This window comes from Lycorma delicatula, chromosome 2 (assembly GCF_047948215.1).
Source record: "Lycorma delicatula isolate Av1 chromosome 2, ASM4794821v1, whole genome shotgun sequence".
In the NCBI taxonomy this organism is placed as follows: Eukaryota; Metazoa; Arthropoda; class Insecta; order Hemiptera; family Fulgoridae; genus Lycorma; species Lycorma delicatula.
This window is the reverse complement of record NC_134456.1, coordinates 141,865,593-141,882,088: the sequence shown is the minus strand read 5'-3', so window position 1 is coordinate 141,882,088 and position 16,496 is coordinate 141,865,593. Positions and strand designations below refer to the sequence as shown.

The 16,496-nt window shown below is 32.4% G+C and overlaps 1 protein-coding gene and 1 long non-coding RNA gene across 2 annotated transcripts in view; one reads left to right on the top strand and one right to left on the bottom strand.

The window, feature by feature from the left end:
* LOC142319276 (uncharacterized) overlaps nucleotides 1-16,496 on the bottom strand; it is a 228,890-nt gene that overhangs the window by 12,687 nt on the left and 199,707 nt on the right. The gene's annotated exons all lie outside the window — the stretch shown is intronic.
* Nucleotides 1-16,496, top strand: part of LOC142319275 (venom dipeptidyl peptidase 4-like) — a 159,226-nt gene that overhangs the window by 60,775 nt on the left and 81,955 nt on the right. The window contains exon 5 of the mRNA XM_075356375.1: nucleotides 5,669-5,862. Within this exon, the coding sequence (XP_075212490.1) occupies nucleotides 5,669-5,862 (194 nt within the window). The remainder of the gene's footprint in view (nucleotides 1-5,668; nucleotides 5,863-16,496) is intronic.

Sequence of the window (16,496 nt, the reverse complement as noted above, 5' to 3'; positions counted from 1 at the left end):
AACTTTAACGTTTTTTTTTAAAAATGAATAAGAAATTGTATAAACTGATTAAAAGCAACCATTATTACGACATGGATGATATGATACTTAGGTAAAAAATTTACAGCGTATTAAAATAACAGTTTAATTAATTACTTTGAATAGATTATACTAATGTAACGATCCCTAATAACAAGTCTAATATAAATGATCATAAGATAATGAATCGACTAATTATTTTCATGCACGAGTAATTATACTTCGCCGGCACTGACGCGGAACATATATATTTTTTATTTACAAATATTAATTCGTTGGTGGCTTAATAATAGTTTTTTTTTTATTACATTACAAGTTTTCTTACTAGAATTATCAAAAGGAAAAAATACTTAATTTTTTAATATAATTATCTTGATGAATAGCTAACTTTAAAGTGCCTGAAGACTGGAAAATCTAAAAATTTTCGAGTAGGGCAATGAGAAAAAGTAAGTTCTTAAGAAATAGATAAAGAATATTTGAGTTTATTTGCGTTTTTCTGAGAGGCGTAAAGTCAAATAAGATAGCAATAAAAAACGGGATTTTCTTTAGTTTTCTTTCAGTATTTTAAGTAAAAAATTTCAGTAAAGAAATGGAAATTCAGTTGGTTGATATAAAAGAAGTCGGAGAGAAAAATAAGTCCAGCCTTGATTTTTTACTGTCATTAGGAAGCAAAATCATCGGGAAAGATATAATGCTACTATAGTTCTTTTGAATAATTGGCTGTTGGAGGTCTCTCCTTTCTCAACACTATAATCCTAACAGTCTTCGTTGTTTCCTTTTCTACAGTGCTTTTTTAAAAAAAAGTAATTAGCTATATATTTGTAATACAATTTATTATTTTACGTTTTAACATTTTGGTCACTCCGTACAAATAAATTATATTTAATTTCCACCATTTATCTTTTATAAGGAAACTTGATTTAAGTCATTTACTTCAAAAGATGATATCAAATGTATTTTTTAATGTAATAAAAATCTATAATTTAACTTGTATCTCGTGCAGTTGTTATAAATTATTATTATTTTACTTCGTAATGGTATTCTGAATAGCTTATTTATTATCTAGATTTATGGTCATAGTTTGATAAAATTATTTATTAATATACTGTGATGACATCAGTGCGTCTCATATCAGGTATGGTTTCAGATTTTTGTCTATAGGTTCGTGTTCTGTACTTAATTCGTTATAGTTTCAAGAAGAATATCTGTTAATAGGCAGATGTTCGGCGTCAATCTAAATCTTTTATTCTGTATACATAAATTTACAGGACCTTATACAAAATAAACCTAATATCATGCTTAAAGGCTCTTTAATCACAAAAAGTAACTGTAGCCGTTTAATGTGAACTGTACAGAGGATTTGTACTGAAAGTCGATCAATGTGTTGCATTTAACAGTAAAGTAACAAACACGGGAGAACTTTATTTTAAAGTCCCTGAGAAAGATAATACCCCCATAAAAAATGTAGTAACTACAGAGCTCATGAAAGGATGAATTATGGGTCTAAAATTTACGGCGTGTTGTTATAAATTTACATGAAATAAAATGATAGTGCAGAAATTTGTCAAACGTATCAACTGAAGGCAAATATTGATTTAATATATATACCTTTTAATAGAATAGTAGAAAAAAGGTGGGCTTATGACGTACCGCGAAAATGTTACATGGTTTATTTTTCATTACACGTGATTTTGTTAAATATTTTTGCCAACTGTAACTAAATAAAGTTCATGAATTTAGCGTACGAACAACAACAAAATCTTTTACATCGACAAGCTTCAAAATCCAGCATTTTTACCTCTTTCATTAGTTGTAATTTTCTTAATATGTTTAGTGTTTTTATAATTTTAACGTCTGATTATTATATTTCGAAATAATCAAATAATTAAAATAATGTACTGGATATTTCGTTGTAAAAAATTACAAATTTCAATGTGCAGCATCATGGAATTCAAAAAATGAGCATATTTTTTTCTTAATTTTTCTAAATTGGGGCATAATGAACTCATTAAGAGAGGCTCTCTTATTGGGTCTTATCATATCTCTTATTGGGTTCTTATTTGGTCTTATCAACCCAATAAGGAATGTTAGCTAGCCTATCTTATTGGAGATTTCCAAAGAGAGAATCGGGATAGTTAAATAACAAACAAATTAAAGGGTAGCATCAACCGTAGTTTTAGATATCTGAAACATATTGTTGGCCGCCATTTTGGATTGGGTGATCAGAATTTAGTTTTAATTGTATTATTTTTCTCGTCTCATCAAACTCTTTGAAATGATAATTAAATGGTCATTGGTCCCATTTGAAATTTTTGAGTTGCCCCCCTCGCCGCTCAAAAATCAAATAGACTGAAATATACGTTCATTGAAGTAGCCCCTCGGTACAAGGAAGAATAGCGCTAACCGCATCCACTTATCTCAAAATTATAGAAAACTTTACAGGGGGTGTAAGTTACTTTTCAGTGGGGTTACTTTTCAGGAGTGTGTGTGTGTGTATATATATATATACATACAGCGTAATCAAGATTTTAATAATTTTAAAATAGGGAAGTGAAAAGTTTGTGTTAATTTGAGAATAAAATACTCGTAAAAACCGAGTATCTGCTACTGTAAAGTAGATGATTTCTTTTATCGATTATACTTGTATATGTATATTTTATCTGCATATAATGCAATGAACATAAATACGAGTATATGCATTCATTATTATATGAAATAACGTATCGATTAGTAGGATTAAAGAAGGATTAAGAAGTGAGGTCAGTAGATGGCCTTCACTCGCCGATTCTTTTCAGATAGATTTCATTAGTTTGATAGAATAACCACTCAGTCAACTGTAGTAAAGCGTCTATGGACACTTCAGTGAAAGCTAAACGAAAATATCAAAGGATTTCTGCAATTGTAATAAGTTAGAAAAACATTTCTTGTTAAGACCTTTAATTTTTTTATTTTTGAAACTACTAAATTTTTCTCAAAATTTGAAAGACAACTATTGACCAGCAGTAAATGACACGTGTAGGAAACAACTATCTGTTTGTGTATGATAAACAGATAATAGGGAAATTTAAGACCTAGATCGGATAAGCTGTGGCATGTTTTGTTCCAAATTAAAAAAAAATCCTTATTTTCTATATTTGAAAAAAACAATTTAAGCAGTTGTTGATCAGACTGGTTAAGCTGTGAAGCGAAGTCCACGTATTTTAACTTGCTGTGTGGATCTCACGATTACTTGCATAAATCTACAGACCTATTGTTTTTAAAAAGATTTGGAGGAAAATTAATAAAGAAAAAGTACATGGGGTTTTTTCATTACTGTTCTTAATTACAATTAGATATAATTTTTTTCTTTTTTTTTTTAGAGGTGGAGGAACCCCATTTAGGGGCGCCTAAGCAGTGTCGGGCTTGTTAACAGGTTCCGCCAGTTATAACCAAGGGCGTATGTACACCTGCGCACTACCGACTAAACCTCCACCCCTGGCTTCTCCCTTCCTGGGACTGCTTATAAAAACATTTTATCAGAAGAAGGGGGAATCGCCCACACACACAGTCATAACAATCCAAAAATGTCACACACCACACATACAACATTACTGGAAGCAACACATACAGCACGTCAAATACATACAACGACAAAACAGAAGAACTTGCAGAAAACAGAACAAGCTACTAACACCCATGCGTTACACACCCACACAGCCGTCAATTAGATTATACTAGGGGAAATAGAGTTATTTCAGTAGGTAGTGACTTCAATTTAAGATATTCCTTCCATATGGTTTTAGATATCCAGTTTGACATTTTTAAGTAGAAGCACGTAAGCAGCTGCGTTACGATTCACGAAACCAGCGTGTCTAGAGTTTTACATCTCTAACTTACGCACTGTGCCTGAGTTAGTAGAAAAAAGGTTGCTATCATGAGACATGAAGCAACTCTTATCTTTGAAATACAACTTGTCTGTTTTGGTTTCGAATGTAAAAAAATAAAAATAAAGAGATTAAATACTAATAAATTCTGTTGTTATTGTATTGTCGTATAATAGCAATAGTTACAATTCACGAATAATCAACGTTTGACCTGGTTTCTAATTTTATATTCTACGGAAGTAGATGTTGACTGAAGAATAAAAGATCAGTCCAAACAGTCAGAGTTAGAATATAACATCAATGATATTAATTTAAAATTTATAAATATTACTTTTTTGAATAAGAACTTGATAAATATTTTTAACTTTGATATAGCATATTACAATAGAGATATAAAAGTATTTATTTAGATATAGTATTTACAACAGAGAGTTGTAAATATGTATGTATACATTCGCAACATAAACAGATACACTCGGACCTTAATAAACAAAGACGTAGTATTTAATTCTCTTTGGAAAGAAAATACCACTTCTATAGCATATTACTAGCAAGGGTAACTTTTTACTCTTATATATATCTCATCATTTTTTGTTTTATTTTGCTGTGAAAATTATATACACATCTTAAAAGTAGATTTTGTCTTTTGATAACCAATATTATCAGAACCCAACGATAGAATAATGACTGAAAGACAGTACTGAGTAGGGGTTAACATAAAAATGTAACTAGTTCCGCGCGCGCACACACAAACATTTAAAACAACAGAAATTATATTATTTCTTTAATAATCTTTTACTTATTTAAAATTTACAGTTTATGTAAATTAACTACTAAGAAATATGCAAATAAAAATAAGATAGGAAATCATTACATATTTAGAAGGGCTTTATGAAGTATGGGTCGGATGTAAATATCAATCGAATCCAAGAAGTATCGGAGATAATGAACGGAAGACCAAAAAAAATGTCATGTTAATACGTTATTGCAACTTTTCTTTCTTTTTCCTGTTTAGCCTCCGGTAATTACCTTTCAGATAATACTTCAGAGGATGAATGAGGATGATATGTATGAGTGTAAATTAAGTGTAGTCTTGTACAGTCTCAGTTCGACCATTCCTGAGATGTGTGGTTAATTGAAACCCAACCACCACCAAAGAACACCGGTATCCACGATCTAATATTCAAATCCGTGTAAAAATAACTGACTTTACTAGGACTTAAACGCTGGAACTGTCGACTGCCAAATCAGCTGATTTGGGAAGACGCGTTCATCACTAGACCAACCCGGTGGGTTACGTTATTGCAACTAAATATGAATAATGTTAAGTTTAATTAAGCTAACCGTAGAATATAAAATAGTTGTATACATTTATTTAAAAAGGATTCATTTTCGTTCATTTAAAAGATATTTACAGGATTGCGTTTGTCAGTGGAGTTAGAGATGAGGCTGAAAGCGGAGTTCGTCACGAAGTGGTTAGAAAACATCTTTAATACGTAATCAAATAGTATATATATATTAGTATCATATTAATTTAAAACAATAATTTTTTTATTTTGTCAAATTTAATGAGTAAAGGTTTAAAAAATTATTAAATTTGCTATTTTATCACATACTGTTGGGTATCTTAACATATTTGACTATTACAACTGAGCCATTACAATTCCAATGACGAAGCCCCTAAAACATCTTATGGAAATACAGTACCGTTTAATTTGAAAGCGAGCTTTTGTATATTCTGTAGCGTTCATTTCTTCATGTTTATTAAAACAAAAACTTTTTTATAGGTTTCATTATGAAGTAGCTGGAGGTAGCAGGATCCAGTTATTGGAATGGTCACCAGTGGGTCATGCACTTGTTTATGTCATGGACAATGATTTGTATTATCAACATAAACCAGGACCGCTTGCTGCTGATCGAATAACACATACTGGACTCCCTGGAGTAGTCTACAATGGAATAGCCGATTGGGTTTATGAAGGTAAGCAAATTTTATAAATATAGAAAATTAAATTTTGATCGTTTTGGGTCCGATGTTTTCAAACGGTTTTTTTATAACTTCTTTTTTTTCTATTACTGTGTTGTATGATATAATGTTTCCCATTGTTAAGTCTTTAAAGCTAGGATGGACTGTATTGAACGTCGATTGAAATGAAACCGTATTCTTCTAGGACAATTGAATTTATTTTGTACAATACTAAATAACACTAGTCACATTAGACCAAGAAATACATGACCACGCCAGACGGGATTCTTCACTCGAATGAATGTATAAAACCGACTCGCAGGCCAGCGCTAACAGAAACTAGAGCGCAGCACTAGCTGGCTCAAACTAGGAACGAAACACTCATTTATATTATATTTTACGATGTAATGTTCCTCGTTTATATTTCTTTTCCGCCGTTGGAGGAACGGAGGAAAAGTATTATAAAAAATAAAAAATTACATCAAAAATTACGAAAATTTCTGTTACAAAATTCTGCAATTTATTTTACAGAAAATTATAATTAAAACCTTGTCTTTAGAGTATTTTGATACAATTCATGAGAGTAAGAGACCCACTTCCCCTTTGCAAAAAGTTATAAAAAATTAGTCAAATCTGTAAATGGATTTTTTTTGTAAAATTTCCAATAAAATTTATAAAAATCGTATTTTTGTTTGTTTGAAATTTCTAAGGCATAACTCTTGCCAAAAAAAAAAACCTTGTTGGCAAAATAATTCGACGTAGTTCGCTTACTCAGATGTGTTTTAGCAATATATTTTACGGGCAAACAATAAAAGAAAGTAAAATCGTCAAAATTATTAGAAAATACTTTTTTACAACAGTTCGAATAAAGGCTCGGTTTTTAAAGATTGTTATAATTTATTCATCTGATTGATTCTTCTATACAGAATATTTTACACGTTATTTTACTCAAATTTTACTATTTTACATTTTATTCACCGATAGATTCTGCTTGAATTCTAGTTGTTTAAAACTAAAGCTCTCTTTTCGTTAAATGATAAAACTTAGAAGTAAAAACGGGTACCAAATTCTATTGAATAAATAAAAAATAAAGTACCTGAGTAATTCAGCAATTAAAAAAAGTAAATAAATAAAAAATAAATAGGAAAACAACTCTGAAAAAGTTTATGATTGGATCGCAGTTCGATCCGCCTAAGGCCATTTCACACACCTCGGTTTTCCCACAGGCGAGTACGTATGCGCACACGCACGTACTTTACGTAACATGTGTACAAATACACACCTTTGTAAGTCTAAATTTAAAACCGTACTCTTTAAGCCTTTTAAAGCCGTATCGGAAGCAAATAATTTAAATTGGTGAACCTGTAACTATTTATTATACCAAAAAAAAGAAGAAAGAATGTTACTATCTATGAATTTACGCGAATGGTTAGTTGTGTCTTGGAGATTTATTGAAACTTTACAGAAATTTAAGGAGATATTAATATAATTATGTAATCGGAATGAATAGTTAATCCAGTATTTATATTTCATAGTCTGTCATAGTCAATAGTATTTTCTTTTAAAGACACACATATACCTTTTTCTACTGTTAATATGTTTAGAATCTCAAATATAATATTTGAATATGAATAACAGAGGCAGCATTTGTCCCAGAATTTAAAATGATCTATCATTTAGATAAGTAGCCGAATTGATAATAATGTTTGCTATGCATTGTATTACGTAAGTTGCACGATTGTAATTTTAATCATAAGCCAATATTTTTTAGCCTAATTTGATATTTCAACATTTATAGAAAATATGTCATTTGTAAATCAGCGATCGTCGTTGTGTAACGGAACAGAGATTCGTATCAGCGATGTAATTAAAGAAAGAAGTGTTGAATACATTAATTAAGATTATTAAAAATGATACAGACTTATAGTTTATTACTATTATAGTTCAAAAAATTTTCCCCCCTTTTCCGATTTGTTGTATTTCTCGACGTTGTAGATCTCTGAATTAAATAATTATTAAATATGGGTTGGAAAATACTTAAGGAAGGTATGTAAGAAACACACACACGCATGTAAACAGTCAACACGCTTGATAGTTTTTATCTCGCTTTACGTTGAATGAAGGTTTAATCTTCAACTATGAATCTTATAATCCTCTTAATTAAGAGAATTAATTTATAATCGTGTATAATTAAATTTAATTGTATATTTAATGCTATTAAATTTTTGAAAAAAAGTTGAAGATAATGAGAAGTTTATTATATCTTGATTATTTATTCTAGCATGTAAAAAATACTGTTACCTGAAAACTAATGGAAGTACAACATTAGAAGAATTTAAAAAAAAGTTTTCTTCCACTTTTAACGGAATTATTTTTACAATATCTACAAAAAAAAAATATATATATATATATAATATTTATTTATATATATATATATATTCATTTTTTTTTTAATTTTTTAAAAGAGAGTTATATCATGGTGGAAATAAGTTTTCATGAGGAGATAATCTTTTCTTTACTATACAGGTAGAATAAAATAATTTTTAAAATATTTTTTTTTTTTTTTATAAAAAACCTATAAATTCCAAAAAAGAGGAAAGTAAGTACAATTATAGCTTTAAATTCACAAGGAATTAGAATAATACTAAATATATATATATATATATATATATATATATATATATATATATATATATATAAAAATAATATTAATTATTAATAATAATAATAATTTTCAAGTTTATTTTTTTGGAAGAGTTTAAATTTTAACTTCTATGCAATTGGCGGAAAAATTCAGCTACAAAGTTGAGTTTTTTATACTTTTTTATTTTCGTAAATTATACTCTAGTAAACTGTCATTTTCTAATAACCGCAATAAACGTTAAAAACCAAAGAAATTATTTTGTTGTTAAATTTATTATTTCTAAAGATTACGCGTTTTTAAACTTTAGATAACTATTTCAGTTTACAATTCTGATAGAATTCTTCTACTACAAGTTCTTGTGTTCCAACAATTTGTTACGTATCAAGTATCCTTACCGCCACCCACCATAAACCATTTCTCTCCAGTTCACTTTAGCAAGCATGACGTATTTTTAACAGAATGTATTCAGTCGGCACATTAACTAATTTAATGCAGGCATCACTAAAATTAGGTATAACGAAGTGTTTAGGATGCGGGTATTAACAGAACTAAAGTTTTAGCTGAAAGTTCACGAGTGACTGCTCCATTACTCTAACCATGGCGTGTTCAAAATTTTCTTTCTTTTATTCTTGTTACAGAAGAAAGTAACTTACTGTAGTCTTAAAAAAATATTGTTGCTGACATTTTGAATAATATACGATCCATTTTGTCACTGAAATCCATTTTGGAAAAAAATATTTTTTCAAATATACGCGTAGTTTCTAGTATATACGAGGGCATTAAAAAGGTAATGATAATAGTGATCCTGAGGGAAAGTGTGTTGCAAAGGGTGGTAATACTGCATACCATCATGTAGCACATTCTTTTAGCCATCTATAATGATTAGTTTCAAGTCGATCGGTGCAGTGAGTGGACGTATGTGACGATTCGCGTAACTTGTGTTAGATACTACCATGTCCAGCATGGATAAAAAGTTAGAGCAATGTTGTAACGTGAAATTTTATTGTTAAATAAAATTAACGTGAAAAAACCGAAAGGACGCGTATGAAGTGTTACTTATGTTATATGGTGAAGATTTTATACACCAGGTGACCTAAAAATGGTGTAAAGCGTTCAAAGAGCGTAGAGAGAGAATCGCCGATGAGCCGTGAGAAGGGCGCCCTTCAACGTTTCGCACCGAGGTTGTAAAGAATACAGCTGCCGACATCGTCCGCGAAGAACGACGAATTACCATTACGTAGCTCGCTGCATGTCTAGCTAGACATTTCAGTTGGCAGCACATTTTCGATTATTCACGATGATTTGACGATGCGACGCGTGTCTTGCAGATGGGTGTCGCGCCTATTCACACCGGAGCAAATGCAACATCGTGTCTCCGTGTGTCAAGACCTGTTATCGCGGTATGATGGGGAAGCAAACGAAGAAATAAATCGAATCAAAACCGTAGATGAATTGTATTACTAAGATCCGGAACTGAAACAACAAAGTTATCAATGGAAAAGGACGTAGTCGCCACCTTCAAAAAAAGCAAAGACGAATCGCAGCGCCGGTAAGGTTATGATGATAATCTTCCTCGATTCCGAAGGTTTTTTCTACCAGAATGCTGTTCCACAAGGCCAGACAGTCACGGCAGATTATTACAAATTTTTGATCACGATGTTGCGTAATTTTTTGAAAAAAACGGTCGTGCAAGAACATTAACAAAATTTTACTGCATCATGACAATCCGTGGCCCCAGGTCGCCCAGACTGTAATTGATTTCTTGAACGCTCGCGTCATCGCAACTGACCTCATCCACCGTACAGTCCAGATTTGGCTCCTTGCGACTTCTGGCTGTTCTCCGAAGTCAAGTTTCCGTTCAGGGGACGGAAATTCAAGACCAATCACGTGGTCATCAAAACTGTGGAGGCGCGTTGCAAGGAGCTCGAGAAAGATTGTCTGGCGTTCGTGTTTTAAAAGTAGCAGGAACGGCGGAAAAAGTGTATTAGAACCGTTGGGGGGGGGGGGGGGGTTGCTTTGAAAAAGAGCATGTAGATTGGAAGACTGAATAAATATTTTTTTCTGTAGAGCGTTTTTATCATTACCTTGCGAACAACCTCCTATATATATACCTCCTATATATATATATATATATATATATACATATACATATACATATATATACATACGAGCGTTGCTAATGCAAAAAACCAGGCGTGTGTAAGTATGAATGTATGTAAGCGGAATAGATTTAAAGAGGAAGGTATGCTCTATGAGTTCAATTAAAAGGCTTTTTATGAATAACTATGCTGACTTTTCTAGTCAAACTGTACGTCAGTACTAGAAAACTGAACTAAATCTACCAAATCAGAACTTTTATTCCACAATCAAAAAGTTACGTTTATTTTCTTTTGGAGTATCTAGCGAAAGAGTAATTGCTCACTATTTTCAGTGGATTGTTGTTATAATCTATCATTTTACAACACTTTTGTTTTCATTTAGAGTTACAATTTTGTTGGATTATTAAAAAAAAAAAAAAATAATAGGTAAAGTTAGTATATATTTACTGGGCTATGTTTTTGTTTTTGTAGAAAAAGTGGGTAATAATGTTTCGTAAATAGTATAGATATAATATAAGAGGATATACATTATTTTACATTACATTACTTTATTCCTTATTTTATAAAGAAAGATGACAGTCATTTTGGGTTCACAGGGTTATTTGAACGTTAATCCGAAAAATTGAAAGCTCTGGAGGAATTGTATAGACCATGTAACCGTGTACGTTCAACTCGGAATCATAATCGCTTGAGAATGAATTCTCAGACTTGAGAAAAATTTGTGAATGACTTAACTAATTAAATAATGAATTACTAGTGAAGTCGTTAGTACTTAATGATTGTGTTAGTAAGTAATATCTTGATGCTGGAAAATAATATAGATTAAATTATTATCCTTCGTTAGAACTTTTTTGTCATCTAAGTTAAACCAGCTTATGAAATTACTACTTTGTCACATACAAAATTTTATAATTTATCTATTGTACGTACTAATTTCATAGAAAACTTTTGAATAATTTTCATCCAATGATATTTTATATAACTCCAACGGCTAAGAATTTAAAAAAATTAAGTTTTGTTTAAAAAAAGAAAACCCAATGATTTAGCCATTAACTGAATTAGCCATTAGAAATCGATGTACATCAAATATTGAATGAAGAATAATGTAATTAAAAATGTGAATTCTTCTTTACATGTTAGTAGAAAATGATACATTTATTTCCTGGTATTTTGATAAATATTTGAGTTTAAATAATAAAGTTAAAGAGAATAGTTTTTTCGGCAGTAAATAATTTTTTTCATTCATGATGTGAATGAAATACTATATAAAGAATGAATGCGATATCTGTGAAATAATAATACAGATCTGATGATCCGTTTACAGGCGGTTAGATAGCATGCATGTCGGCAATGAGATCGTAATATATGAATGATTTAACACTGGCAAACACGCACATCCTCACCTTACGTTTTATTTTACTACAGTATTTTTAGTAATGCATTACTTCGTTTGAGAATTGTGTAATTTTTTTATATTTCTTCACTCTCAGGTGCCAGTAATTAATTTTAATATTTCTAAGCTGTATGCAAATACAGCTATATGATTTGACGTGCGTAACGTGATGGAAGTCGGAGATGTTTCTGCCAGCTTGTTACTAGTGTTCTGTTATATGGTTTTACCTGTTTGTTATTACTGTTCTGTGTTTCGTTACTGTTGTTATTTCATTTGTTTTGTTTAGTTTTCTTTAATTTTCCGTAGTATTTAGTGGACTCTTAAATTAAGTTTATTCTCGCGTTATTAAGGAAAGTTACCCTTAGCAATCGTAGTTTAAGTTTAGATTTATATATCTTTTCTTGTTAATTTTAACTATTTTGTTGTTGTTTTTTTTTTTTTTTTGGTTTAATTGCTCTTAAATATTGTTTTTGGAGTGAATTTAACAATTTTCGTGGTTTTATATTCATTTCACGTGAGAAACTGTTTATTTTATACTTCGTCTGTAACAGCTGCTCTGAGTTGTTTATATTTTCAACTTTCATAATTTTGTTACTGTGTCTGTTAACTTTTGCATTGGCAACGGAAGTTTTGCTGTTGACGAAAATTTCCGACGAAAATTTTACGATGTCTAAAATAGATGATTTTTGGTGTAGTAATGGCATGGTCCGGCCTCTGCGAGTGACGGGGAACCTGAGAGAAGAGGTGGTTACCTCAGGCTGTCGACTAAAGGGAGCGGAAGGACAGGTCGGGTGAAAGATGCGAATTCATCGATGGATGTTCCTTCTTCTTTGCATCATGATGCCTGGGAAAATTTACGGACCATTCGACGTGGGGTTGTCATTTCAGAGACTAGATCTGATGAACTGGAGGACGGTGGACATGAGTATGATTATGAAGGGGAATTTCCACGTTTGCCAGGGGCATCACGTGGAGACTCTCATATGTGCACTTCTGAGGGTCGATTGCAAGAAGAGTGGAAACGGAGGTTGAGCTCTTCTCCTAATGAAGAGAACTTGAAGAAGTTGCGGTCGGGTGACCGAGGTTGCCAACGGAGGTTACATGGGTTGAAGCGTCCGACCAGGCGTATGGAGGGTCAGCTGGAATGGAGTTTAGTGATGGGGAGACATGTTCGACCGAGGAGAACAAGGAGAAGGCCCACCCTTTTCGGGCTATATTGGAGGAAACCCTTAATGATTTTAGGACTTTGAAGTCACAAATACGTCATAACTCTAAGACGAAGTTAGAAATCATTGATAAAGAACTTTCCTTCCTGACCGGCAAATTTAAAGAATTTCGTGACATGTTCTCACTAGCCGGAACCCCCGTTGCTCCTCAGGAGTCAACTGTAGCCGGAATACAGTAGGATAAGCCCAGAAGAATGGCGTTTGCAAAAGAAGAGATATTTAAGAAGTTAGAGGAAGGTGTTACGCATGAAGAAATCGCGGGCCTGATCTCTGCAAGGTGAGGAGATGATTTTATCTGTAGTGTGGACTTTAAGACGGGTATCCCGGACCTGGGACCGGGTCACAAGGCAATATTGGTCGTAGACTTAAAACAGGACAAGAAAAGCCTGTTTTCCAGGAGAGTATGTGATTGTGTCCCACGATTAGGTAATATGTTTAATGAGGGAAAATTGGTCCCAGGCAGTGTTCTGAGAGATGCTTCGGAAACTGGGATTCTACTTGGAGGGCCATGAAGCCAGGAGTTGACCGACCACAAAATGAAATACTTCCTATTTAATGCTAACAGGTCCAGGGACGCCATGGACATCTGTTGGGTGACGGGCCAGAGAGAGGTAGTGGGTGTTATCCTTGTCTCGGAATTCAATGTGGCGGCGGTAAGGGGACCACGATGGCTAGTGGATCATGCTTCAGAAGCGGCGATCAGTCTCTCGACTGGAGATATTCCGGTGCTATGTACTGGAAAGCAGTTTATGCTGATCTTGGAGGTCTGATCAAAGCGAGCTGGTCAGTATGCTCGTGCTAACATGTATTAACGGGTTGAGAGATACGTTCGTGAAGGGAATATCAAGGTCGCTCTTAGCTCTAGTTTTTATCAGCGGGGAACATATGAATGAATATCATAGCTAGAGAATTCTAGAGGAGCCGTGGACCATGTATAGAGCCGTGGGCCGTTAGGGATTTTGGTGAGCTGGGGTTCTGGCTCATTAATTCCTGACCAGACATGAGGCCTTCCGCTCCAATCTACATGGAACGGGAAGGGTAAAGGATCCTCTGTGCCCATACTGCCAAGAACTTGACACTTCAGAACATGTAATTTTTCAGAGGTTGAGGTGGAAAAACGAACGTCGCCGCTGCGTTGCAGTCACACGGCAGATTATGGTAAATTACATAAGTAATAGACACCATGTTGAAAGACCAGTACCACTTTGAAACAGTCGCGGATTCGTGGCAGGGGTCCTACAAACCAAAATCCGGGAAGAGAGAACGTGATGGATACTTCCAGATGTATCTTCTAGAGAGTATCGAAATACAAAGTTCCCAGACTGAGGCGGAAGAACATGACCGGAGGGTTGGAGGGTGAAAGACAGCACTCTGCGGAGCCGTCGTTTGTCCGCGCATACGTGGATGGGCGACGGTGATGAAGCACGGAGACTCTGGGTCCCTCTGGCCCAAAGGCACCTCCCAGGGACGTGCAATGCTTAATTGTGAACCCGATGCGGGAAGGAAGGATCTGTGAGATATGAGGATTGGTCGTTAGGGCCCAGGCACACACATGCTCGCTTAATAACATCTAGCGGAACCTGTTAGCGCGTCCGATAATCCGCCCGTAAATGGGGTTCCTCAGACTCATCGGAAAAAAAATAGCTGTGTGCAAATAATTACACATTAAATCATTCATATTGAAATGAATCTGACAATTAATTAGAACATTTTGTGTCGTAAAAAAATGCTAAAGATTAAATTAATTCTGAATATTTATATTAATTGTTATATTTTTAAATTAGAATTGTTAAAACGAAAACTCATTGCTTATACCGGGGTCTGGTTTATGGTTCAGAAATATTCAAGGTAAAAACGAAAAATATCATTTTTATTTCAGTCGGACTTACAAAAATCTTTTTGTGCTCATCTGATTTCCTTGTATCAGGAACAGTTTCAGTTCTCGTCAAAGTGTATTAACAACTAAAGTAGTAGCATAGTTCAACAATTTCTAGATTCATTAAATATTTGAGAAATCTCTTATTTTTTAAAATTTCACACACATACATGTGTAAGACACACCTATGATGTAATTTGCCAACGGACCAAGAAAAACTTATTACGAGAATGAATGACTAAGATTTTATAATAAATTTTATATTATTTAATTTCTGAAAAGAACAATTTTTTTAAAGCAACTAACATTTTGAAAACTATCTATTTTATTAACAAATTTTTGTAAAAAGGAGAAGATGACTTATTTATGATCCTTAAAATCATAAATAATAATAATTTACTGTTATATAATGTAAAATAACGGAATTAAGAAGCAAAATATTGTGTTTTTAATTTCTTCCGTTGATGCGTAAGTGTGCGTATAAAGTATAAAGGCTTCGTACAAATAAAACGGAAAAGTGTACACATTTATTTAATCGCGAAGAGGTTTTCTGAGACAATATTTCGTAATTTGATCCGCATTTAGGGGTATAAAATATCAAGGGATAATAATATAGATGATTTATTTTTAGATAGCGCAATAAATTTTCAGACATGATAGGATATGTGATATATGTATTATTTGGAATCGAACCAAGATAGTTTAACTATCGAGCATATATATATATATATATATATATATATATATATATATATATATATATGTACTTAGTTGACATTATTGCAGTACTAAAAGACATACCATATCTATATTATTATCTACATATAAAATATGTGAATTTACGTTAACCGCAACTGCAAAATAAACAATAGAAAGCGATTCAACGCTATATTTAAATACGAGTTCATCATCAGAATATTGTAATCGAATATCATTAATTTTTTTTTTACTTTCTTTTACGCTACTTTTTCCAGAATTAGGCCGACTTTTTTACAACAATAATTATTATTAACTTCCTTTTATTTTGAAATAATAATGTTAAAATTGACGTCTTGACGTAGTTATTGAACTATTTTTTAATATCTATAAGTTAAATGCAAAAGCTAATATTTATACAAGATCAGAATTATAAATTATATTATAATATTTTTCAGTTATGTAGTAGTTAAGTAGTATTAGTAACGTTGGCGTACATAGATTTAAGGAAGAAAGGAATAAAGTAGGTCTCTGTTAGCGTAAGCTAAGAGGGTTTTCCTTTAGTAAGGAAAAAACAGGATCGAATAGTTTGGAAAAAACTGATGTTGCAGAAGAAAAATAAATGTTGATGTTCCCACATATAAACGAGAGTTAAATTTAAAAAAAATAAAACAAAAAACTGTGCCTTAAATTTTATCAATTATTATTCGTATTA